This window comes from Rhinolophus hipposideros (genome assembly GCF_964194185.1).
Source record: "Rhinolophus hipposideros genome assembly, chromosome: 9".
Lineage (NCBI taxonomy): Eukaryota > Metazoa > Chordata > Mammalia > Chiroptera > Rhinolophidae > Rhinolophus > Rhinolophus hipposideros.
This window is the reverse complement of record NC_138055.1, coordinates 9,644,597-9,669,913: the sequence shown is the minus strand read 5'-3', so window position 1 is coordinate 9,669,913 and position 25,317 is coordinate 9,644,597. Positions and strand designations below refer to the sequence as shown.

Below are 25,317 nucleotides of genomic sequence, written 5' to 3'. Positions count from 1 at the left end.
TTTAAAAAAAAACCCACAACAATGCACACATCTTTAATTAAGAATACGTTATTATTAAAAAAAAATAGTAACCATCATCTGAGTCATAATCTTTTTGCTGGTGGAGGGTCTTGCCTCGCTGTTGATGGCTGCTGACGGATCAGGGTGGTGGCTGCTGAAGGTTGGGTGGCTGTGGCAATTTCTTAATATGAGACAAGGACGTTTGTTGCATCAATTGACTTCCTTTCACGAACCATTTCACGAATGATTTCTCTGTAGTATGCGATGCTATTTGATAGCATTTGATAGCATTTTACCCTCCGTAGAACTTCTTTCAAAATTGGACAGCAGGGAGCAGGGAACCCCCAGTAGGTGAGTTTGGGAATCATGCTATTGCCCCACAGGAGGGTTTAGAGAGCCTGTCTCTGGAAAACTGGAAATCTCGCCATATAGGTCCAGTCCCCTAGGTGACTTTCTTCTACTGCAGCTTCCAGTTCACACTGCCAGAGCTCTAAGACCTTGTCCCAGGGATTGAAGCTGCTTCTCCTTCCCCTGCCCCAGCACTCCCTAGAGGGTCTTTTTCTGAGCCAGGAAGGTCACCCAAGGTGGCACTACACCCCTTCAGCTTGCTTCTAATGTCCCTCTACTGATGCCCCATGGCCTGTGTTGTGTGACAGCTCTTTGAACACTCATTTGGAAGAACAGTGGCCCCAATCCTCTTCCCCCCACCCAGAGAGCTGGGCCTACAGCGGAGGGTGGATGCCTGGCTAGCTATGCTTTGACATCTCTTTGGTTTCCTGGTACCCCTTCCAGGTGGTCCCAGCATGCTCCACCTGACATGGGACAATGGGTGGCTTCCTTTGGCAAAATAACAAAGTGGTGTCCTTAGTGTGACTGACTCCACCAGCTACGGAAGAGTCTATCCTTGAGGGGTTCTCAGGAATCTGAAGGAGATGCAAGTGTGGGCGTCAAGAATGGCCAGACACAGAGAATCAGAAAAGGCCACATTTATTCCAGTGTTGTTGGGGGAAACGAGCGCTTTACACAGCAATTCTAAAACTTGTAGCTCTTCTTTGCTGAAGCAGTGTGAGCCAACTACAGGTCATGCCGACCACTAAATGGGCGAGTGGAGGAAAGGCCCACTGCTCAGGCCTTCCTGTCATTCCACTGGGACACACGGGTCTCCGGGGGGGCCCGGCGGAACCACTCGGACCAGGAGCCATCATAGATGGCCACATCAGGCTTGCCGCAGAGGTAGGCGGCCAGGGCAATGTGGCAGGCGGTGACACCCTTCCGGCATGTGGCGATGAGGGGCTTTGCGAGGTCTACCTTCTTGTCCTCGAACATGGCACGGAGCATCTCTGGGCTCTTCTCCAAGCCGTCCTCTGTCAGGAAATCCATGAAGGGCATGTTGGTCGAGCCTCGGATGTGGCCCGGCTCCAGTCCTGGGCAGGGGCAGATGACAAAGGGAAGGACAGGGTTAGGAAGGCATGGGGTGGGGAGCGCGGTAAGTGGGGCCTGGAGGCCGCAACCAGCCATGGCTGTAAGGACAGGGGGTTTCGCAAACAAAAATAATATCTTTGCTCTTCTCAGATCTTGATTTATTCCTGGAACTATCTACGGTCAATGCTCATGACTTAAGACAAAATGTCCCCTCCCCAAAACATGCCTTGAAGTAGGAATGTCCAAAATCATATGTGCTAGAGAGAATGTGGATATGAGTTTCAGCTCTACCATTTACTAACCTTTACCTTGGTCAAATGGCTTCATTTCTCTGAACCTCAGTTTTCTCACCTGTAAAATGGGCTGAGTGGTGCAGACCCATCTCATAGGATTGTTCAGACAGCAAATGAGACGATTAATGTGATTGCTACGTGCTGTGCCAACTACTGAGAACACGGCCCTGGCTGTCTGGGAGAGTATGGTCTAGATGGAAGATAGACGTTAAACAGAAAACCACATGATTCATTAATAGGTCAATCTATTTTACAGATAAATACACCGCAGTTTGCAAAATGAAATGCCCCCCCTAAGGCCACACAGGGAGGTAAAAGCAGACCCAGGATTACACGGAGTCACCGGGTTTTCTGTTAATCACACAGCTGTGGAAACAGCATGTGATTTGGTGTTGACATAAGTTCAAATCCCAGCGCTGCCACTTACCAACAGGTGACCTTAAGCAAGTCACATCACGTCTCTGAGCCTGTTTCCCCATTAGTAAATGGGAAAGAGAGTAGTCACAGGTGTCAGGGCTGTTGTCAGGAGTAAGGCCCTGACTGCTGAGGCTGGCCCACCCCTCAGGTGCTGTCACTCCCACCACTTCCCATGCACGCCTGGAGGTAGGTGAGACTGGGGGCAGTGTGGTCCATCTCTTCAGGCCCTTCCTAGCAACCCCAAGAGGCTTGGATGGAAGCAGAATGGGGGTCTAGGCTGTCTTTAGGGTTCATTCCAAAACTGTGTACCCACTGCATGCCCTCTGCCAATTCTGGCTTCAGAAAAGCCAACAAGTTGGGCAAAATGGACTGGGCCAGAGCCAGAGCTCGTGTCACCCGCAGGGCCAAGACCTGGTCTAGCACCCAGCGTGCCTAGGTCATTCCTTCATTCCTCAAGCACCCCATACCCTGGCAGACTGGGCACTAAGAATGGAGCCCAAGATAGGTTTAGGCATCACTTTGTGCTCCCCTTCCTCCAAATTCCCCACTGCCCCATTAAACCTGGACTGTGGGGCAGGGGAGGACCACGGTGGGCAGCACAGAGAGGGGATGTGAGTGCAGTAACCAGGGCACACAGTGGGGCAGCATGCAGCCAACCAGGCCCTGCACCTAGTGACACGAGGAGATAATCCCACCTACCTCACAGGCTTGTGGCGACGTTAGCTGCTGTAGTTAAAAGCCCCTAATGACCCTGCGCACACAGTAGGTGTGCGATCATGCCGGCAACATCACATTCCCCTCACCCAAGGTCAAAGAGGATTCCGAAATCCGCTGGCACAAGTCAAGACTTCCTTTAATTGAATAGATTCCCCAACTTATAAAATTATAGCGATTTCTTCCTGTGGAGGTTTCACCTTTTTTTCTGGAAACTTTAGTCTGAGGTCGGATGTGTGCTGACCCTCCCAATGAGGAACGAGTCATCTGTTGGCTTCAAGGGTGTTGTTCTTTGCCAAGAAACCCAGCTTTAAAATGTTCAGGATCCATGCAGTGGGCTGGATTTAGTGCATTTAAAAGCACAAGCATTTGTTGCGTTCTGAAAGCTGTTTTTCTCCCTCCACCCCATGAAACAGCTTCATTGTTTTCTCCTGATTATATAAAAGGCACCTCTTAGGAGTGAAGTCAGGGGGTGTTCTGCAGACCCTGGCCTCCCACACTAGGCCAGCCTTGAGAGGTGGGGTGCTGCTTTATAGCTCTGCCAGCCAGTGAGGGCTCAGGGCCTGTCGGAGGAATTTAAATGAGCAGGAACTGACTGCCTGTGTGGGGGGAGGGCAGGATGAACCTGACACTGAGAACCCCAGAGAACAGCCAACTGGAGGAAAAGCTGGGGGGGAGGGGGGTGTGCAGAAGCTTCTGTTGTTCTTCTCCGAAGTCCAGCTCCAGCTGTGAGCTCGGCTTTCCCTCCCCCCAGTACGCATGCCACCATGCTCATAACCTCTGGTATTAGGCCCCCAAACAGTGAGTTATCTCAAGAGCTTTATTTTCCTTAACCCTCACAAAGCCGGGGAGATTATCCTCCTGGCACTTATGGGGAGACCAGGCTCACAGGTGAGGTGACTTGCTCCAGGACACACAGCACACATGGTGAGAAGTGAAGTCAGGTCTGCCCAAGCCCAGAGCTTGTATTCTTTAACCACTCTGAACCTTCCTGGAACAGGGGGCTGAGGCAGGGGGATGGATGGGACAACCTCTCATATTCCTCAACGGCTCAGAGGTCTGGGACTCTGTGTTCCAGCTTTGGCCAAGAAGATCAAGTCAAGAAGTCAAGTATTTGACCAAGAAGTCAAGTTGGTGAGACGACTGATAAGTGTGTGTTTTCAAGGCCAGGAAAACCTGTTTGGCTCTTTCTTGATTTCTTCCTAAAGACACTAAGGAATGCAGTGCAGGCAGCCCCAGTGGGTAGCCCCCAACACTGACCACTCAGCACCCTCTGCCTCCTCCTACCCCAGCCCACAGCCCTGTGAGGGAGACACAGGCAGAGGGGCCACCAGAACACCGCAGAGCGGGGACCTATCTTCTGGGTCCCCATGTTTGCTTACACGCAGTGTAAGGAAACAGCCCCACTTTGGGAAACACTGTTGGGAAACAGCCTCACTTTGATGCCTGCCCACTGAGGTCAAGTCTTGGCCCCTCTGCCTCGTTAAAGAAGTCTCTGCTCCCTTTCCCCACCTCCAAATTCCGCCTGCCTCCCTGTGCAGGGCTGCTGTAGGTGTCGAGAAGAATATATAAAGAGTAGACATTTACAAATAAAAGGGCTTATTAAGAGCCAATGGCCTCCTTCTTCACCCTCGACTTACCCACCCCACCCCCTAACCCCACCAGGGAAGAGGAAAAGAGAATAAGGTTGATAAAGACCAATACAGATCAATTCCCACCTCTGTTGTCTCCCTTCCCCCAAGCTCCTATGAGGTGAGCAGTGTTTTCATTAAGGAGAAAGGTTCAGAGATGAAGGGACTTGCTCAAAGCCACACCTAGGTGCCATCCCAGGATATAAACTCAGGTGCCTGACTCTCACCTTGTGCCCTTTAACACACAGGACCAAAGGTACTGGGAGCACACAACTGAGGCCAAAGGGGAAGCTGCCTGCCTAAGGTCTGCAGGAAGTGGCTCTCAGGTTTCTAACGCCCTGCTTCCCCCTTCCGGGAGGGGGGAGGGGGGAGGGGGGGTTCACTCCTTCTAGGGAGTCCAGAGCCTGCCACCCACAATTCCCTGGGCTTTATATCTGGACGGCAGAGCCCACCGGCTGCCTCCCTGATCCCACCCCAAGCTGACGACCATGAACTCAGCAGAGTCATGGGCCTTTGTGTCTCCAAAACGTCTTGTATGTGAGGCCATCAAACAGCCTCTCAGAAACTGAGGGAGGGAAGTGCCACGTCCTCCAGCTTCCTGGATGGCCCTGACCTTTGCACAGTTCCTCACCTTTCTCTAAATACCCACCCAGGTAATGCTGCATTTAAATGAATACACCCCCAGATGGGTAGGGCTGACATGATTCTCGTTTTATAAAGGAGCAATTGGATTGAGGTCCCACCACAAAGAAAAGGGCTGACCTTCACTAGGGTCAAGCTCGCTGGGCTCCAGATGGGATCTGGAGGAGGAGGGAGTAGAGTCACAGAAAGGAGGAGGGATTTGAGAATTCAGGGCCCCCAGAAGTATTGCCAGCAGTAGGCCCTTTCCCCTCTCTAAGCCTCAGTGTCCTCATCTCTAAAATGGGAGTGAGGAGACTAGGTCTGGCATCTGCAAACTTTCCCTTCACTTATTCTCACGTTGCATCAGGGCAAAGCTGGAAAACAGTGAGGGGAACAACTCCATGTTCCTCCCCAGTGGTGGCTTAGGTCCCAAGGAGAAAAGGCGTCTTGAACCAAGGCCAAAAGGGGGCTGTGGGAGTTCTGTGTCAGGAATCTCTGGAAGGTGCCAAACAAACTTGAATCTTCAACTCCAGACCTTCGGAGAGCTAGCTGCACAACGGAAACGTGGGGCCTGGAAAAAACCATGATGGGGAGGGCAGAGCACTGCGTTTTCCTGGCTCTAATGTCTATAAAGTTTGCTGGTGAACAGAGGCCCTGAGAAGCTGTGTCCTTGAGAGGCTTTTGTACAGTTATCCATGTGTGGACTTGGGCATGTGCGGAAGCTAGTGCTTGGGCATGGGTGTGGGGTGGACATGTCACCAGTCACCTGTGTTGATGCCATCCCATATGGAAGCTAGGTTGCCTATTATCTAGCCCTGTGGCCTTGACCCACCCCTTCCTCTGTGTACCTCAATGTCCCTTCTGTCCGATGAGGTGACCTGTCAGGACCTCCAGCTGACAGGTCTCTGTGAAAGGAGAAAACAGCTTTCAAAGAGTTTTCTCTCCAGAGGCACAGACAGGAAGAAATAAATATTTTTCAACAAGTTAGGCAAAATGTTGCACAAGAGTTAGGTTCTACAGAGGCGCCCTGACTAAGGACAGAGCCACTGCCCAGGACACACCAGCTACTGTTGGTGAGGTCTCAGGACAGCCTGGTCGTCAAGAGGCCCCAAGCAGTGAGGTCCCGGCCACCAGAGGCATCCAGGCAAAGGATGGAGGGCGCCCAGCAGGAGTAATGATGAGACCTCTGGTCTGTTAGGAGGTTCTAGAACTTGGCATTTCCTCTCCTGAGACTACCCCCACCCCCAGCAGCATGGAATCCTCCAGGCCACCCCGTCATCCACAGGAGAAGGACTCACACGCCATCTCCCTGCTAATACCTAGTGGAGGTGGCTCTCTCCTGGCCCTGCAAGGTGGAGGTGGGCAAAAAGGCAGTGCATGCTGGTTTGGAGCACTGGTTTGATACTAGGCAGTGCTGGGTTCAAATCCTGACCCTGCCACTTAACTGAGCGAGTAACTTAATATCCTGGCAGCTCAGTTTCCTCCCCTCTAAAATGGGGATATTAAGCCTTGTTGGATGAGAACATGCAATGTCAAGGGCTTAGCGTGCAATGGCAGCTGCTGTTATAGCTCTGCAGACAGGCTGCAGCTGTTTGGAAAGGTCAGGAGGCCTGGGAGAGCTGGAGGGACAGGGGTGCTGGGGGAAGGGCACTGTTAATGTCTATAAAGTTTGCTGGTGAACAGAGGCCCTGAGAAGCTGTCTCCTTGAGAGGCTTTTGTACAGTTATGCATGTGCGGAAGCTAGTGCCTGGGCATGGGTGTGGGGTGGACATGTCACCAGTCACCTGTGTTGATGCCATCCCATATGGAAGCTAGGTTGCCTATGACATGGCACGTAGCTATGGGAAGACACATGGAGGTCCTCACACGTCAGAGCCTTTAGGTTTGGCTCTATCCTCTCGTTTTCCAGATGGAAGGCTGAGGCCTACATACCGGGGGAATGAGGGCAAAACCTGAAGAGGATCCAATACATCCTTACTCCCCGTCCTTCCAGTGGGCATTACTCCCCAGGGACCATCCACCCACTGGGACACCTACCTACGGCATCTGGCTCCGGCTCCGTGCCCAGGTACCGCCCTTGGGACCTTGAATCCACCAGCTGGTACCTCTTCGATTGGAGGTTCTCCAGCACTTGCTCGTAGGTTTTGAGTAGGGAGCGGTCAAGGGTGGCTTTGAAGACTGCAGGCTCTGGGCGCGATGGCTCAGATGTCACCGGGTGGCCCTCTTTCAGCCAGTTCCGGAAGCCGCCATTGAGCACGGACACTGTGCGGTGGCCAAACACACGGAACATCCACCAGACTCGCGGCGCGTAGAAGCTGCCCAGTTGGTCCCCATCATACACCACCACGTGCGTGTCGTTGCTGACGCCCAGGCGGCCCACGTAGTCTGCGAAGACCGCCTCGCTGGGCAACATCATTTCGTAGGGTGACGACTTATCCTTGCACTCCTCTATATCAAAGAAGGAGGCTCCTGGCACATGGCGCTCTAGATACTCCTTGCGGGCCTCCCGGGTGCCCGGTGAGTACCAGGAGGCGTCCAGAACCCGCAGGCCAGGCCCTAGCTTTCCACTTCGGACAGACTCCGCCAGCCACTTAGTGGAGACCAACGCCCGGTACAGCACCTGATGAACCATGGTTTCAACTCTAAGCGTCACCTGGCGCGGATAAGGAACCAGGAAAAAGCCAAGTGTGAGGACCGAGTGTGCGACGCGATGGGGCTTGGGGAGGAGGAGCTTTCCCCCACGGAACACCTCGGATTGGCGTGTTTATAGCAAACCAGACGGGCTGGGGCGTGCGGTGGGATAGGCCTGCAGATTCCCTAAGAAAAGCCTGCTCCGCCCCGCCCACCTCCTGGCTCCCACGCACGAGAGCTTCTGAGCTTCTGAGCCTCTTCTGAGGACTCCAGGGGGGGAGTTGGCTCTAGAAGTTGCAAAACTCGCCCTCTAAATCCTGTTAGAAAATAGCAGCGAAAATATACTCGGGAAAGGGGAGATGGCGTCTTGGGCTTAGGGTCCCCTTTCCTGGGAGGGCAGGGGAGTGAGTGCGTGGGGGAGGGTTCGCTGGGGCCCTGCACACGCCCCGGCCCGCTCTTCTTGTCTAGCAAACCCTCCTGTGGTTTCTCGGCAGCCGGGGCTCGCCAGTCCCCTGGATGACCGAGTCCAGCCCCAGCTCGGTACTCTCTGCCCCAGCTGAATCGGGGCTTTTCAGGGCATCGCGCTCGCCCTCGCCGCGGGGACCCTACCCTGAGTCGCAGATGGCCCGACCGGCGGGCGGCCCAAGTCCCGAGCGGCCCGGGCGCTGGCCGCCGCCCCCACCCGGCCACACTTACTCGCCCTCGCCGCCGCCCAGGTGGCGCCCGCCCCTGCCTGCTGGAGAACTTGGCGGTTTAAACCCGGAGCCCGCAACACCCTGGTCGGTCTGAACCATCACGCTGCCGGCCGCGGGGGGACCGCACACCGCGGGTCTCGGCCCCTCACAGCCTGCCGCCCAGCCGCGGCAGCCCCCGGTCATCACCCAGCGCACAGCTCCTCTCAAACCCTCGAGGACCCGCTGGGGACACCTGGCGGCACGAGGGCAGCGTGGGGCGGGACTTGGCGGCGCAGGAGGCCCCCAGGCTCCGCCAGTGGAGAGCGCGGGCAGCGGCGGCTCCGAGTGGCCGTGGCGGTGGGCTGTGCCCGAGTCTCCTCCCTTTGGCTGTCCGCAGGTTGGTGGCGGGAGGAGGGGACAGCTGCGGGCGCAGGGAGGGGGCACCTTGTGGCGGGGGCCATGGCCGAGGCCGGAAGCCGGGAGCCCAAGACCAGGGTAACTGCTGCGGCGTCGCGCTTGATTTCTTTTGGGGGAGGTCAATAATTGGGGTGCGCGGCGCTGGGCTCCCCCGAAGGGCCTGAGCGGAGGAGGGGGCTGCAATCTGGGAGGAAAGGAGCATTCTGGAATTTGCTCTAAGGATGGCTGCCTGCAGCAGCATGGGGCGCCATGCAGGGTGGGGTCGGGGTGAGTGGCTGTTGGGGAGCCGTGGGTGGGGTCTGGGGGGCCGCCTGGTGCCACTAAAGACGGTGGAAGGGAGAGAGGAGAACTAATAAAGCCTGACAGAGAAGCCAGGAAGAGGCCGACTGACCTCGAGATGCTGGGAGGAGAAACTGGCAAAGAACTTGCTGTAGTGAAATGAAACTAACATTTGTCAGGGCCTGCTTGGTGAAGCACTTGCTCCTGGGGGTGTTACTTCGTTCCCACAACAAGCCTACGGAGCAGGCCAGAAATTTATATAAAGACCAGAGAGAGAGAGGCCGGTGTTGTTAAGGCCAGGCTGTGTTTGATCTGAAGCCCACGTGGCCCGGCTGCCTTTGTTTACCTTGCCAATCTTCTCCAGAAGCCTCATACTTTAAAAAATAATTGCCCTTGTTTTTAATTTGTTAGTTTACATCATTTAATTTTTAACAACGGCGGTGTTTAACAACCAGTTGGCATAATTCTTAAAAGACTAACACCTGGTTCCTGCAAGCTGGTGGGATAGCGCTGCCCTACTCAGCTTTTGCATATGCTATTACTAAACATGCCTGGAACGCTTTTCTCATCCCCCTTTAAAACTTCGATTTATTCTAAAATAATTATATTCTCACAGAAAGTTGCAAGAAGTCATACTTTGATAAGCATTTACCCATGGAATCTTCCGTGCTTTGTGCTTTGCAGTGGGGACACAGAGAGGGTGCCAGGAAGGATGGAGCTGGGGGAAGTCTGACTGGAGCCCTGCTCTTCCAGGGCCCACCCCACCCCAGATGGCAGCTTAGGGCTCACACTTCTCCTAGTGCAGTATGTACTTTCCTGAGATGGGCCTGGGGGTGCCTGTCTGTCCTGGAGCCCTTCACTCCCAGAGCACCCCCAGCTACACTGGTCCAGGCCTGCCAAGCACACAGGGACCTAGGCCCCGCGCTTCAGTCCTAGGCCCCGCCCTTCAGTCCTAGGCCCTCCTCAACCTCCCAGCCCTTTGTGAGAACTGCCAATCCAGGAGAGAGGGAGGAGCAGGATGACCTCAGACCTCTGAAGTCCCACCCAATCCTGAAATTCTTAGATCCTAGACATGCTGATGTTGGTTCCAAGACCATCTATGAGTGTAACTTTGAAGAAATAATGGGATTTTTATCAAGCTGTTTTTAATGATTATTAAAACTAGCCATATACAGTGCATCATGATGGCCTTCTACATTCATTTAATATTCTCTAAAAGAGGTGAGGCTTGGAAGCTCCATTATATGAAATGGAAACGGGCCGGGGAGCCTAACATGCCCACCCTCAGGTAACTTGTTAAGGTGCAGAGTGGGCTTTGCACTGGTGGGGTGGGGGGCAGGGTCTGACTCCCAAACCATGGTTGTTTCACTCTAAATGGAGTGAGGGAGCCCCAAGAATGGTAGAGGGCAGGGGCTATCGTGATTCACAAATAGGTTCTTCACGAGGGGGCCAGCTGCATGCATCCCTCATTATCTAGCTCTGGTGTAACCCACAGATACTGACATTGCCCCTTAGCCAAAGCCCCCCCTGGCAGCCTCCTCATCCCGAAGGTCAAACTGGGGTTTCCAGGGCTCCGGAAAAAGTCAGATCAGTTTGGATTTCCCTCTCCTCTAGGAAGACTTCCCACCCCTTCTGCTCCCACCCCCATCTGAGCCAGTGGCCCCCTCTGTTCACAGTGAACTCCAGACTGCTCAATTACACTGTTTCTCAAGTAGGCCTGTGGCCTGTCTTTGTCTAGGGCCTGGCAAAGTCAAGAGGTTCTCAGTATCCAGCACAAGGCCTAACCGTGTGAACAAAGTGGTTCCTAAATGCCAGCCACACACGAGAGTGTGGGAGGGGGCTGGTACAAGGTAGCATAGGACTCCTTAGTCCCTGGTCATCACTGACCTGGAGCTGGGGGGGACGTCCAGCCTCAGGAGTTCAAATCTGGCTTCATATCCAGAGGCTTCCCCTGACCACCTCTGTGACCCACTACTGAAGGCTGTGATACTTAGCTGGTGGCCTGGCCCACAGGGCTCTCCCCCCAATGCTTGTTCTCTACTTACCCCTCCCCCTCCGTGGCTGGCGTGGATGTAATGGTTGTGCCCTGCACTGGGGACACACAGCTGAGGAGGTATGGGGGGCTGACCTGCCATGTGCCCTGATGGGAACTCTGCCTTTGCCTGGCAGAAGGGGCGCCCTTCTCCAACCTGCACAAAGCCACCTAATGGACCAGGGGCTGCTTGCACAGGGGCTCAGCGCATTGGGAGTGTTTCAGCCCTGGAAGGTTATGGGCTGACGTGTCACAGTGGGCTGGTACACCCTCAGCTGCTGGCCCACAGAGGCATGGAGGGAAGAGAGTGAGGCACTAAGTCACTGTTGCTGCCACAAGAAGGTCCAGAGAGAAAGGTTAGACTCAGGTGGCAAAATCTGACTGGCGGATTCCCAGAGCCTGCACAGGGCATGTCAGGGAGAAGTCTGGATTCTGGAGTCAGGCTGTCTAGTGTGCAGCCTGGTGCTACCACTTCTCAGCTGTTGACCCTTGTCACGTTAGTGCACGTCCATGAGGCTCCGTGGCCCAGTCCAAAACAGTGACAATAATACCCAACCTCTTAGGGCACTCAGTCAACAAATACTGGAGAGCCTGCCTGTTCTAAGGTATCGTGAGCTTTAAATGGTGCACAGCAAGGACCCGGGAGATTCCAGCTACTCTTCCTATTAGGCTGCTTATGTAAATGATGAATGAGTGAGTTTCACCAGGGACCATCCTTGGTCTGCAAGTGGAGCTGGGTGCCTCTTACCAAGAGGCTCAGTCTTTTGCCCCTTCAGGGCCTTTCCCCTGCTCCAGCCCTCTTCCTACCTGGGCCCCATCACCAGTAAGCCCTGGTGAAGGGCCCGCCTGGCCCTCTGCAGGGGTCATGGTCATTTGGTCACTCTGTGCTGGGCTTCTGTTCTGGTGGGGGAGGGAAGGGAAAGGGAGTCCCGCGTGACCGAAGTCTGCACCTGGCTTCACCGCCGGTTTTCTGCGTTCTCTGGACTCTGCCCTACCTGGGCTCCACCGCCCCTCCCCCCACCCCACCCCCGCCCCCGGCCCTGCCCCTGCCCCTGTCGCAGTCCCAGCCACGGTGCGGGCATTTCCCGCCCCCGGCCAGCCTCTTGCTCGTTTCCCTCCTGACAGACTCCTTGTCCTACAGGACTGCAGCCCCAGTATCCCCGCCGCCGCCATGGCCCCGCAGCAGCTCTTCCGCGCGCTGGTGTCGGCGAGTTGGGTGGCCGAGGCGCTGCGGGTTCCGCGCGCGGGGCAGCCACTGCAGCTGCTGGACGCCTCCTGGTACCTGCCCAAGTTGGGCCGCGACGCGCGCCGCGAGTTCGACGAGCGCCACATCCCGGGCGCCGCCTTCTTCGACATCGACCAGTGCAGCGACCGCACGTCGCCCTACGACCACATGCTGCCCAGCGCGGCGCACTTCGCCGAGTACGTGGGCCACCTGGGCGTGGGCGCCGCCACCCACGTCGTAGTCTACGACGCCAGCGATCAGGGCCTCTACTCGGCGCCACGAGTCTGGTGGATGTTCCGCGCCTTCGGCCACCGCGCCGTGTCGCTGCTCGAAGGCGGCCTCCGCAACTGGCTGCGCCAGGGCCTCCCGCTGAGCTCGGAAAAGAGCCGCCTGGTACCCACCGAGTTCCGCGCGGCGCTGGACCCCGCCTTCGTCAAGACGTACGAGGACATCAAGGAGAACCTCGAATCCCGGCGCTTCCAGGTGGTGGACGCCCGGGCCGCCGGCCGGTTCCGGGGCACCGAGCCTGAGCCTCGAGACGGTAACTGCGCCGGGCAAAGGGGCTGGGAGGACCCCCCACTCCCTTCCCCTCCTCCGTGCTCGGGGTCAGGAGCACCCTGGGCACTGCCCTTGCCTTTAAGGGACACTGTATGGGGTCGGGGTTGGAGATGTGGTTTCTAGTCGCCTCACTCTCTGAGCCCCACTGGCTTTATTCCTAATGTGGGAGCAAGCATTACCTGTGCTTGGGGCAGTGACTAACCTAAATTTGTCGGGAACCCAGGGTTTCGTGTATAAGTTTGAGAACCAAGCAGCCTCACCCCAATACTCTGGGTGTAAGGGTCACTGCAGAATAGGAGGGGTGGTAGGCAGGCCCAGTTTGGGAGAAGCACCAGAGAGGGGAGGCCTGAGCAGGTCTACTCCATCCCTGAGGGCAATGGAGTCTGGGAGAGGACACTGAGGCAGCCAAGTGAAGGGGAGTCCCTCCAAAGCTGGCAGAGGGCAGGAGAGAGGGGGCTCTACATAGAGGTTGCTTCCCCAGAGCGGGGCAGAAACTGAATGGAGGGTGGTTGCTGGCCTGGGTTGGGACAGGGCCTTCTGCCTAGGGCTGGATTCCCCAGGCAAGGGGCCTACAGGGTAGCCCTGTATGAGGCATTGATTGGTCCCCACAAAGCAGGTGAGTCCGTCACTTGATGAGTTGAGTCACAGGTGAGTTGAGTCACTTGATGTGAGCTTTTTAATGATCCCTCAAGGTGGCTGCCATCACCATAAAGATGAGACAATGGAGCCTTAGAATGGCAACCTTGCCCTAGATGTCAGGAAGCCGCCCAGACAAGAGCCTGTACATTTAATGTCAGTGAGCAGCCAGAAATTCCCCAGCCACTTCTTTTGTGCCTGCTTCAGGGAGGCTATAAGGAACTTGCCACTTCCTCTAGGAAGCTCTCCCTGAATGGCACTTCCATGCCCCCAAATCTGGTTTGGAGCTTTTCTGTGGTAGCAGAGCTGCTAGGACTCACCCTGTCCTGGCACTGTTTTGAATGGCCTGAGGGCAAGGACACCCTGGCTTACAGTGCATTCTGAAGCTAACCCAGTAGCTGGCACAGAGTTGACGCCTCAAAGAGGTTTGGTAAACGCAGAAGGTCCCTGGCACATGGAACCCTGCAGAGCAATGTTAACATTAGGTCAAACCATATGAAACTGCTGATACCCAGCCATTTTTTAACCTACATAGGTGGCAATTTCATGCAGTTCAGCCTAAAAAGGATGCCACCTTAAGCCTATGGGGTCCTTTAGCGTAGCCCCTGGGGAGTAGAGGGGTGCGGACAGGGAGTGGAGCAACACAGGGCAGCAAGCTGGAGCCAGACCTGGGTTCAGAGCCCTGCCCCAGGTGGCGCTGGCTGTGAGACACCTGGCATGTCATCTAATCTGTGCACTGGAGCTCCTGCTTGTGTCAAGTGGGAACGGAACACAGAACTTAAAGGACGTGGTGAGGGTCAAATGGCAAGTGGCAGCACGTGTGCAAAGCACTTAGTTCCGTGTGGGCGCACACAGGATACACTCAGGAAATGGGAAGTGATATAATTAACATGTCCGTCTCTGGTTATAGGTCTTTACAGAGGTGCTGTGCTCGCCGTGCAGTGTGAGATAGGAGCTACACGTAGCAGGCCCGGTGTCCGGGTGGACCGAGCCGATCTACGTACACGTAAAGGCTGCAGCTAAACCGGCGCAGAATGTCACTGTTCTCGTCATTCCCACTCCCCAGCCTCAGGCCTGGCCCAGTGCGCCTGTAAATTTGCCACATCGCTCTGGCAGGGAGAGGAAACCTGGTTTGCTCAGCGGGGTTCAAGGCACGGGGACAGCCCTGCTGTACAGTAACCAACCTGGGTTGAGAGCTGGCTCTGCTCCCTTGCTCTGGGATGGTCTCTGCATAATGTCTCTGACTGAGCCCAGTTTCTGCGACTGTTAAGTGGGAATTGTGTGATGCAGTCCCACCTCACCATGGCCTCGGAGTGCTGTCTATACACAACGTCCCGTAAGAGTGTCACCCCACTGTGGGGGGAAACTGAGGCAGAAGCCACCCTAGAGTCCCAGTGGCTGAGATTTGAGTCGTTGCCTGTGAGGGTGTATTTTGTGGCCATATTTCAGGGGTGAAAACAAAACAGGTGTTGGGAGCCCTGGGGAAGTTAGTGGAGATGTAGGTAAAGGGATGACCCTCTCAATGAGTGGTTCTCCAGCCTTGCCCAGGTTCTTTGGAAAATGGAAGACTGATTTCCCCTTGTCATGTCAGAGCTCTAAGTCTTATCCAGGCCTGCTAACGTGTGCCCATCCCCTGGGTTTCCCCTTGGGCCTTGGTCTCCCCACTGCGTAGGCTTTTGCCACGATGACCTTTAATCCCTCTAAGCACCATGCTATTTATTCGCCCCTCTGCCTGGGATGCTCCCAGCCTCCGTGGCCCAGACCCCTCTACCTGGCCAAATCCTACTCACCTTTCAGGGCCTGGTCAGAGCTTTCCTGACCTCTCCCCACCTAGGCAGTGAGGTCCTGGGGCTTCTCTACCCCTACTACCTTGGACAAGTTAGTCTCAGTCTCCTCATTTGTACAAAAGGGAGGGTAGTAATTTCGGTCCCGTGGAGTTTTGAGGAAGATTAAAAGAGAAAATGAAGAGCTCAGAACAGTGCCAGGTACAAAATCGGCACTTAATCATGCCAGCTATTATCATCTATGCTGTGCGCCACACAGTAGGGCCTTTTGGTAACCCATCATACTTGTAATTATTCAGTTATTGTCAGTCTGCCCTGCCAAATCCAAACTCCTTGACTGCAAGACACATCCCCAGGTCTTATTTATCTTTGTTGCTCCAGGGCACAGAGTCTGTCATCAGGAAACCGGGGGCAGAGTGTGCTCTGAGTCTTGGGGTTCACATTCCAGCCAGCAATTTGCTAGATGCATGACCTTGGGCAGTACTAAACTTCAGCTCCTCCGTCTGTAAAATGGGGCCACCTGTAAATCGTGCGTGGGTTTCCAGTTGTGAGGACCACATGAGATGGTGCTTATCAGGGGTGTAGCTCCATGGCTGCGTGAGAGGCTGTCAGTACCACAGCGGCCATTCACATGGCCCTTGTATTTGTTCCCTCCTCTCCTGCTGCAGGCATCGAACCTGGCCATATCCCCGGCACTGTGAACATCCCCTTCATGGACTTCCTGACGGAGGAGGGCTTGGAGAAGAGTCCCGAGGAGATCCGCCGCCTGTTCCAGGACAAGAAAGTGGACTTATCCCAGCCACTGGTGGCCACGTGTGGCTCCGGCGTCACAGCCTGCCATGTGGCACTGGGGGCCTACCTCTGCGGCAAGCCCGACGTTGCCATCTTTGACGGAGCCTGGGTGGAGTGGTACATGCGTGCCGAGCCTGAGGAAGTCATCTCCGAGGGCCGGGGGAAGACCCGCTGAAGCTGAGCAGAACATGACAGGAAGCTCAGCCAACGCCTGGCCACCAGCCATGCCTAGCCTGTTTGTTCTGATGCTGCTTTGACCGGGAGAGCGTTTCTTCCTCCAACCCAGGTGGCACGTAGGACAAAATCCCAGAGGCCAGGAGTTCCGTTGACTCATGGGCTCCCAGTGGAGGCAGGAGAGAAGGTGGTGGTGGGCACAGGGGGAAGGGGAGCTGCCCACATGATGCTGAGCTGGGCCCCACCTCCCTTCTGTTTTACTGTTGAGAAAATAAAACAGCCAAGTGCTAAATGCTTCTAACTGTGGGGCTGCCTCAGTTTCCTAAGGAGCCAGTGTTTCTAGCAGGCCCAGCAAAGAGAGCTCCGTGGAACCTGAGGGTCTTGGGGATCCTGTCCCTGCCTCTGAGAAGTGCTGGGGCCCCAGAGCCCTTTCATTGCTGTAACCAGAATGCCCCCAGCAAACCGTCTTCCACCCTGTAATGCTGGTGGTTTCCCTTCTGGCTTCCAAGCTATTTAAGGTGAATCTTGCCATGCTACGTCTGGAGTCTCATCCAAAGTCCCCAGTGGGTAAGCAGTACATCTCATTTCCAGACAGAAAAGGGTTCAACACTGAATAGGAGTCTGACGAGGCCTGTCCCAGCACATCAGGATGTACTGGAAAAGGGCTAAGTTTAGCCAAATTGGAGGACAATCTAATTTTAGACTCTAGGAGTCTACATTGGGAGGCTGGACTCTGGAACTGCCAGGGGGTGGGCAGACCCAGGGGGTCCATCTTTTCTGTTCAAGGAGAATCTCTTCCCCCAGGCTTCCTGAGGGTAGGGGCTCTCTTCTCCTCCCTCTGGCTTTGTCCTCTGTGCAGAGGTGGACAGAAGTATGTGAGAAGGCCCCACATTCTTGGGTTACCCCTCCACATCTTCAAGGCCCCTCTCAGTAGCAAAGAGCCAGTGTCAGCCAGTATTGGGGGGGATCCTAAAAGGAAAAAAAATAGGAACAGTACAGTGACTTTCTCAAGGTCACTCGATGGATTTACGAGAGTCAGGACCAGACCCAGATTTCCTGGCTCTGAATTTACTCTTTTTTCACCTATAACCGCACCACATTTCCTCTGATGATGCTGAGTCGTCTCCCAAGTCCACAGGGGTGGGAGGAGCCAACAGGACAGAATCCCGGCTTTCTGAATAAGAGCTCTAAAGTAAGTCCCAATCTCGCTGAGCCTCAGCTTTCTCATCTGCAAAAGGGGAATAATACGTACTTCGGAAGAAGGCATTTCAGACAAGGACCAACCAAGATCCCATCTTTTTAGCTCAGGGTTTCTCAACCTCAGCACATTTGGGCCAGATAATCCCTGGTTCTGGGACTGTCCTGTGCACTGTGGGATGTTTAGCAGCATTCCTGGCCACTACCCACCAGGTGCCAGTGGACCTGCTCAGGTGTGACAACCAAAAACATCTCCAGATGTGACCAAATTTCCCCTGCAGGGCAAAAATCACCCCCAGTTGAGAGCTACTGCTGCAGGAGCAAATAACACAGTTGACCAGAGCCATCAGGAACCGTGTAGACAGGGGTCCCAACGTGGAGGAAGCCCTTCCCTTGGAGACTAAATTTAGCAGCTGAGAAACTTGCCTTTCACGCTGGTCTCAGACAAACTTCCTTTTCTCTCCCAGGAATGCCCTTGCCTCTTCAAGGAGAGGAGTTTGTTTACAAATAATGTAAGGTTCTGATCTGGCTTCTGTCTCAGCTACCCCATGCAAGGCTGCCTGGCTTTGGATGCACTGCTGAGCCTCTCTGAGCCTCGGTTTCTTCATGTTTAAAATGGGAATAATTGTACCTTCCTTGAGCAATATGGGGATTAAATGAGAATCCATAGAAACTGTTTAGCTTGGTGCCCAGCATGGAGTAAATGTCAAGTGTTACTGTTATTTTTTAAAGGATTTTATTTATTTAGCCTGCTGAGTGCCTCCTGTACTTCCAACACTGGGGGAGAGAGAGCAACGAATATGAAAATTGTGTTCCTGCACTGGAAAAGCTTCCCAACCAGGGAGGAAAAACAGACCCATCGGATCCTATTTCCAGAGAGAAGGTAGTAGTATGAAAGGATCTACATTTCACAAATGAGAAAAACAAGTCCAGAGAGGTTGAGTGATTTGCCTAAGGGCACACAGCTAGTTCAAGAAAAGAGCCTAACGAATTACAATTCTCAGGGTAGGAGCCTCTCCAATGGGTCTCACCTGCAGTGGTTTTCCAAATTCAAGGATCAAGGGGAGAATGGAGTGTAACTCAGGATTTGGAAACACATGCGACGCGGAAGTAACCATGAGGAGACACCTGGAGCTGTGGGATTTAAGCAGGGGGGTTTGGTTAGGCTCCTGCCTTTCTAGGATTCTCAGAACTTGGGTTTAACTTTGCAGGAGCTGGCTGGGAATAAGCCAGGGCCTCCCTGAGCTCCGCCTTGCTTTCTGCAAACCTGAATTCCCAGAATAATTAACCACTCACTACAGGGGCCCAGCCTCTGCCAGAGCTCGTCCCACTCACCCACCCACCTCACCTACCCCTTGTGTTCCAGGCAGGAACTTGCAACACCAGACACAAGGATGATGAAATTTTTGTCCACTCGGCAAATATTTGCTGAGCATCCCATCTGTGTCAGGGACAGTTGGAAGTTTCCCAACTTTAGCCAGCTGCACTGAAAGGTGGCCATTCCCTGGATCATTCCCTCGAGGGAACACGGCCCAGAGGAAGCCACCACCCCAAACACCATGGGACCATATCTACATCAGGCCCCAGAAGTCTGCCGTCCTGACTTCCAGTTGGGGCCTCAATTATCTCCTCTGAAAAGGGGAGCAAACTCAGCTCTGCCATGCACAGGGGGGGGAATGATGTCACATAAGGTAAAGCTCAAAACAACATAAGTAAGGTGTCACTCCTACTGGAATTACCCCAACTATGTAAGCAGAATGGAGCTCTATTATCCTTAACTCATGGCGAATGAGTCATCTGGGAGGAAATGAAGTTTTCAGGTTAACTGAAGCTTTAAAATTTTAAGCACCCAAATTTTTAACATATTAACCTATTAGGGGGTGGAACACGGTACCTGAAATCTCAATGGCTTTGTTTCACCACTTTTTACACAGTGATACCTTCAGAGGCTGTTTGCCCCTGAACTAAATGGCCCCAATTGATGTGTCTTTCCAGTACATAACCACACTGAACAGGGGAGAACGAATGGGATAACTTCTCCCACCTACCCAAGTAACTCTTGTACATGAAATTTGGGCTATTTTGACTATATATCCTCAGTCAAAAGACAAAATAGAACAACAAAAGCCCTGGAAATAAATACTGAACTCTTGTTATTAGTTTGGTTTTCAGTGTTATGGGTTGCTAATGACAAAACTAGGACTTAAAATATATTGCAGATAGGAAACCGACATTCTCCCTATGGGAGAGAGGAAAAATAAAGATGGAAAGGGAGAAAGCTAGAAAGAAATCTGTGGTGATGGGTTGGAATGGGAGGTACCAGTGTGAGCTCAGGATTTCTAAGATAGATATAGAAATAAATACAGTGAGTGTGTGTGTGTGTGTGTGTGTGTGTACACATGCAGGCATTCATGTCTCTTAGCTCTAGCTCTGTTTCCTGAGAGGCCCTAGAAGCCATGTCCCCTAGTGCACTGAAACTCCCTAGTGTTCAGATCTTGCTTCTACATACCATTATCCATCAAAAGGAATTGGAGCTGCTGGGCAGGGAAAGTATAATGGGAACCTGGATCTTTTTGCTGTGCCAGAAACTAAGGAAGTGCTCCAAGAGGGATGGGGACGTGTCGAAAGGATACAGGAGCCAGGAGGGGGGGGAGTCGGAAATTATTATGTAACGGATACAGGTTTCAGTTTTTCAAGCTGAAAAGGGACGGGGGTGATGGTATCACAACAGAGTATAGGTACGTAATGCCACTGCACTATACACTTCAAATGGTTAAGATGGTGTCAAGAAAAATAATCTTGTCCTCTCAGGTTCATGCTTGGGGGCCTGCAAACTAAACTGACAAAAGAAATTAGCAAGAGAAAAGCCAAGTTTGACATTTCGTGTGTGTGTGTGTGTATATATATACACACAACACAAAGTTGGTGCAAAAGTCATTGCAGTTTAAAAGATTAAAATAATTGCAAACACCACAAGACCCACAATGACTTTTGCACCAACCTAATACAAACATACATTCATATACATATACATACATACATATGGGAGTCCACAAAGAAATGTGCCTCAAGGAGGGAATTTGGGCTTATATACCATTTCAGTAAGGGACAGGGAGGGGAGAAGAGCACTTAGAGGAAAGCAAATGACTTCCTAATAGGGGAAGAGGGAAAGGGCACTTATGGGAAAACAAGTTATAATACTTTTAGGAAAAATAAATGGGTCCTTAGGAGACTAGATGGGAGATATGATAATTTTGTGACAATATTTCTTTAGATGTGGTTCAGACTTCCAGGCCCCAATGATAAGAATCAGTCTCTCCTGGTGGCTCCTGGAGAGACTTATGACAATAAAGTTCTTTTGAATTCTTCTAGGCGTCTGCTTTTAGGCTGACAAAGGAGTTCAGGGGGGAAAATCTATTCTCATATGCCTTCAGCTCAAAATATTTTTTTATGCCACAGTGGTGTATTCTGGACCACTTCAATGTAAATTTTATGTTAGTGGCATCAGCAGATGTGGCTGGGCTGTGCCAGGTGAACCTGTCAGTGGGGAGCATGTGGCTTCCGGGGGACCAGCTGAGGACCTGGGTGAAGAGAAATGACTTGGAGCTGTCCAGAAGAGATTAATGCATGAGGACTGTGGGGTGGGGAGGGAGGAGGGTGGGCAGTGAGACCCAAAAGAGGTGGTCATTGAGGGCATGTCCCAGGCAGCCAACCAGAAGGGGCCTCGGCCAGGAAGGAAACTGCAGTGTGAGCCACTCCAAGCAACGGGGGGCTCCAAAGAACCCTCAAAGCCATCCACCAGGGGAAAAGACAAGCCAGCCTGGATCATTGCTCTGGCCAGAGCAAAGCTACACCAAACGACATGAGCACCAGGCAAAGAAAATCCTTTCTTTTCCCACCCTCATCCCCCACTGGCCATGGAGCAACCTAGGTGCTGGAGTGTGGAGGCGCAGGAGGGAAATCTGGGGGCCGGGAAAGCCCACAGACCACCCCCAGGGTTCCTCCTCTGTAAAATGAGGGTTACAGTCGCCTCTCTCTGTTGGGTTAGGATTAAAAGAAGTAACCCATGGAAGTGCTTGGCGCAGAGCCAGGCCCAGGGAAGTGCTCGTAAATCTCTGGCAGCAAGGGCAGGGGTCCAAGGTGCGCCAGGGGTCTGGCAGTAGATTTTTGGTTGAAGCTTAATCCTGGATCCCTAATTTAGGCTATGGAATGACATCCACAGGAGCCAGAGGGACGTTTGCCTGGAAGAGTGGGATACCTGGAGGAGGCTCGTAAGAGCTGACTGTCAGGACATCAGTCCCCCGGAGTTCAGCTTCTGAAAGGGGAACCAACAGGAGCAGATGGACCACCTGGGCCAGGGTGCACGCGGGAGGCTCCCCAAGGCACCCTGCAGGCTAGTGCTTCCCCTGCTGGTGGGGCCGAAGCGCTGGTTACACTCCTGTAGGGTCAGGAGTGGCCTGGGAATCCAGAGCCCCGACCCCCTGGTTAAATAGAACAGGGGCCAGGCTGAGGTGGACCAGCAGAGACCCGGGCTGCGGCAGCGTCACTGCCACCCCAACTACAGAGGTTATGTAACTAGCCAGATGTCTCACAGCCAGGGAGCCGTGCAGCAGAGATCCAAACATTGCACCACAGGCCTCTGGAATATTTCTGGCTGGTCGGAACACACTCTTTGACCGGATATGTCTATTTCCCTCCACGGGTGACCTGAAAAGGTCTTGCTCTAGAACCAACCACCCCCTCTACGAGGTAAGAGGCAGAACTGATGACTAAGGCAGTGATAGGATTGGATTTGATATAAAAAAACAACAATCAAAAAAAAAAGTCAACATCTGTTTAGAATGTTCTGACATTCCGAACTTGGGGAGAAAGAGGACTGAATCCAAAACACCCCGCAGGGATGAAATGACATCTTAGTCATGAAATGGACAGCAGATGTGAACGGAACTGCTCGATATGGAAGCTGCTGCTGAGAAGACAAGAGGGTCAGAATGGTTAACGGGCTCAGGTGTGAACTCGGGGATATATTTTATGTTCCTTTAGCTCTGTCTAGTAGGAGAAAGACTCCCGGGTCCCTTTAGGTCCTGGGGGTTTAGGGTGAGGAAATGGCAATCCGTCTGCTCTGGAGACTGGGTCGTTTGTGGTCTTTCTCTCTGCCTCTCCCTCCAACCCCAGCAGGAAGGATATGGTCAGGTGGTTCATCGCTGGCCCATGGGAGTGGATCTTAAAGGGCAGCCTTTGGCTCAGGCATTGATCTTGGATCCAACCAGCAATAAAGAGGGCGGCAGGACTGGTTTCAGGAAGCTAGTCTTCACGGAGGCTTTGCTCAGGCAGTGTGCTGAGTGCTATTCACATGACTGCACGTGTCAGCTCACTGAATCCTCATAACAACTGCATAAGCCTAGGGACTATTATCATTCCCAACTTAGAAATTGAGCAGCTGAGGTTCAGAGAGGTTAAGTGACTTTGCCAAGGTCACCCAGCTAGCAAGCTGCAAAGGCTGGCATCCTTGTCTGGAAGCCTGTACCCCTTAACTACCTCTGTCCTGTTCACTATTGAGTCAAATTCAGGGCCATATTAAAAAGCAAGGGGCAATGTAATGGGCAGGCATTTGAAGTCTGGCCCTCTTCCAGGGTAACCATCGTCCCAGAAAGAATCTAAAGAATGTTTGGTTTTACTTTCCAAATGGGGAAGTTGGCAAAAAAACCATGAAGAGTGCCAGTCTGTGTTTGCAAACAGGACTGTCTGGGATTCCATGCTTTGTCAAAGCCTCTTGCACCCACTTCCCCAAACGGAAGCCCCCTCTAGGCCAGGGACCACCCCTGACGTATTCCTCTCTGTGTCTGTTGGTGCTCAAGAAACAGTGATAGCACTGACTGATGGCTGGTGGGAGAGAGGGGTCGGGAGTCCTTTTCCAGCAGTGGGTGTGCCCCTCCCCCTCATGCTCTGTCACCTACACATGGCCTCCTCCAGACAAAGCCCAGACACAGATGAGGATGTGGTGGCGTCTGTCAGCTCCATTTAAGCGCCTTGGGCCCTGCCATATAGTTCTTAGTTGTGGCCCTCATCAATGAGCTTGTTGCTTCAGGTGAGCACATTTTAGGCGCTTGCTAAGAGGACACAGGTGTCCAGGGGAGGTGGGGGGGCTCTGAGGAAGGAGCAGGGTGAACCTGGCTCAATCAAAGCCTCCCCTCCACTTTGAAACCAAAGGTGCAGGCCCAGCCTCCACTGACACCTCCAGGCCCCAGCCCACAGGGCAGCTTCTGTGATAGTGGCAATGAGCCCTGGCCCTGGGCTTGGCCCCCAGAGCGATCTAAATTGTAAATCTGACCACATCATGCCCTGCCTACAACCAGTAAGTGAATAAAGAAATATTTCCTGCTCTACTTTTGTTCTGGCTAACAATGGTGGAGAACTCACCGAGTGCCAGGAATGCTGCTGGTCTTTCAACACTAGTTCGTACTCCACTTCATTCAATCAATATACTAAAAGCCAGGGACTATGCCAAGTGTTTTACACATATTATATAATTTAATCTTCACAGCAGTGTTCTAAGACTACTGTAATTCCCATTTTCCAAAAGAGAAAACTGAGACTCAGAGAGGAAGCTACTCAAGAACGTACTGGTGAGTTCTTGGGAACAAGACTCTAGCCGCTGTGACCTAATCCTTGCCAAGAGGAAAGGTTTTACAGCGAAAACAGAGCCCTGGGTGGTAACCGAGCCAAGAACCTTCCCCAGCACAGGGTCAGGCTGCCCAGTGTGTGTGACGCTGGGATCAATGAGGGGAGCCTCAGACCCCCTCCCTTTTAATCCAGGACCAGGACTGAAACATTGAAAAGGAGAGGAAGTTAAGGAGGACAGCTTCCCCTTCAGCCCGAGTCCCTCCCTGGTCCCAGACGACAGGAGCTGCCCCTTTTCCCCCATCCTGCAGTATGCACTATGTCAGTCCCACCTCCAAGTTATCTGGCTCAGAAGGGAACCCACACAACCAATCCCTCCTCCTCCTCCCAAGTTACAGATGGGAAAACTGAGACCTCTCCCCACACCTCATCCTACAAAAATCAGAATGAAAACCCAGTTCTCCTAACTTTAATCTAGTGCCCTCTCCACTATTCCTCCCTGGAAATATTTCCCAAGGAGCACTGACAACCCATAGGGGCGCAGGAAAGGGGCCTTGGAGGTAGAAAGGCACTTGGACACCCCCTGGGTGTGTGCCAGCCCCTACTCACCAGCGTGAGTCAGGAAGGTCACTGCATTTGAATGCTTATCTGCACAGAAGTACAGAAACAGTAGCCTCATAGAGCTGCTGGGAGCGTCAGTGAGTAACACAGGTACACGAAGCATCAGGAACACAGTGCGTGCTCCGGGCACTTGAAGCCCAACCACGGTTGCCCTCAAAGAACTGATGTGGGGCAAGAACCCAGCTCCTCTCCCTTCAACCCTCCCCGACACAAAGCGCAGAATGAAATATTAGGAAACAGATACAGCTAAACGCCACGGAATTCTGGAAGGGAACCGTTTCTTTTCATATTTGGCAGCTGTTTGATAAGCTAGCCTGGACAAAGGAGAAGTAATAATGTGGAGAACAAATAAAGAGGATTGCTGATTGGGGTTATCACTCACTATTTTCCCCGTGACCGGAACTTGACCTTCCCCAAACACACAGTCACTTGGCCAACGGGCTTCTTCAAGACACCCCGATCTGTGCGCCTCCTCCCGGGGAGGGCGAAGAAGGGCGGGGCTGCGGGAAGCGGATCGCTGGCATCCGGGGACCCTCCCGGCCCTTCCAGCCCCTGGCGGCGCGGACTACAACTCCCGG

General features: G+C 53.3%; 2 protein-coding genes and 1 long non-coding RNA gene across 5 annotated transcripts; 1 reads left to right on the top strand and 2 right to left on the bottom strand.

Annotated features, from left to right (window-relative positions):
- Nucleotides 1-971: 971 nt before the first annotated feature.
- Nucleotides 972-8,644, bottom strand: TST (thiosulfate sulfurtransferase). 2 transcript variants are annotated; one of them, XM_081060139.1, is made up of 3 exons: nucleotides 8,426-8,644; nucleotides 7,136-7,751; nucleotides 972-1,424 (listed from the first exon to the last, which is right to left on the bottom strand). In XM_081060139.1, the coding sequence occupies exons 2-3, from the start codon at nucleotides 7,728-7,730 to the stop codon at nucleotides 1,126-1,128; spliced, it is 894 nt and encodes a 297-aa protein (XP_080916265.1). In that variant the 5' UTR covers nucleotides 7,731-7,751; nucleotides 8,426-8,644; the 3' UTR covers nucleotides 972-1,125. The 2 variants fall into 2 exon arrangements, with proteins under 2 accessions (XP_080916265.1, XP_080916266.1); XM_081060140.1 differs by having other exon boundaries at nucleotides 8,339-8,454.
- On the top strand, nucleotides 8,469-19,648 carry MPST (mercaptopyruvate sulfurtransferase). Of its 2 annotated transcripts, none has more exons than XM_081060138.1 (3): nucleotides 8,469-8,800; nucleotides 12,273-12,897; nucleotides 16,003-18,213. In XM_081060138.1, the coding sequence occupies exons 2-3, from the start codon at nucleotides 12,303-12,305 to the stop codon at nucleotides 16,299-16,301; spliced, it is 894 nt and encodes a 297-aa protein (XP_080916264.1). In that variant the 5' UTR covers nucleotides 8,469-8,800; nucleotides 12,273-12,302; the 3' UTR covers nucleotides 16,302-18,213. The 2 variants fall into 2 exon arrangements, with proteins under 2 accessions (XP_080916264.1, XP_080916263.1); XM_081060137.1 differs by having other exon boundaries at nucleotides 8,787-8,898; nucleotides 16,003-19,648.
- On the bottom strand, nucleotides 15,531-25,299 carry LOC308502377. The gene is made up of 3 exons (XR_013994028.1): nucleotides 25,122-25,299; nucleotides 18,529-18,631; nucleotides 15,531-17,269 (listed from the first exon to the last, which is right to left on the bottom strand). It is a non-coding gene; the product is annotated as an uncharacterized lncRNA (long non-coding RNA).
- Between the last annotated feature and the right edge of the window lie 18 nt (nucleotides 25,300-25,317).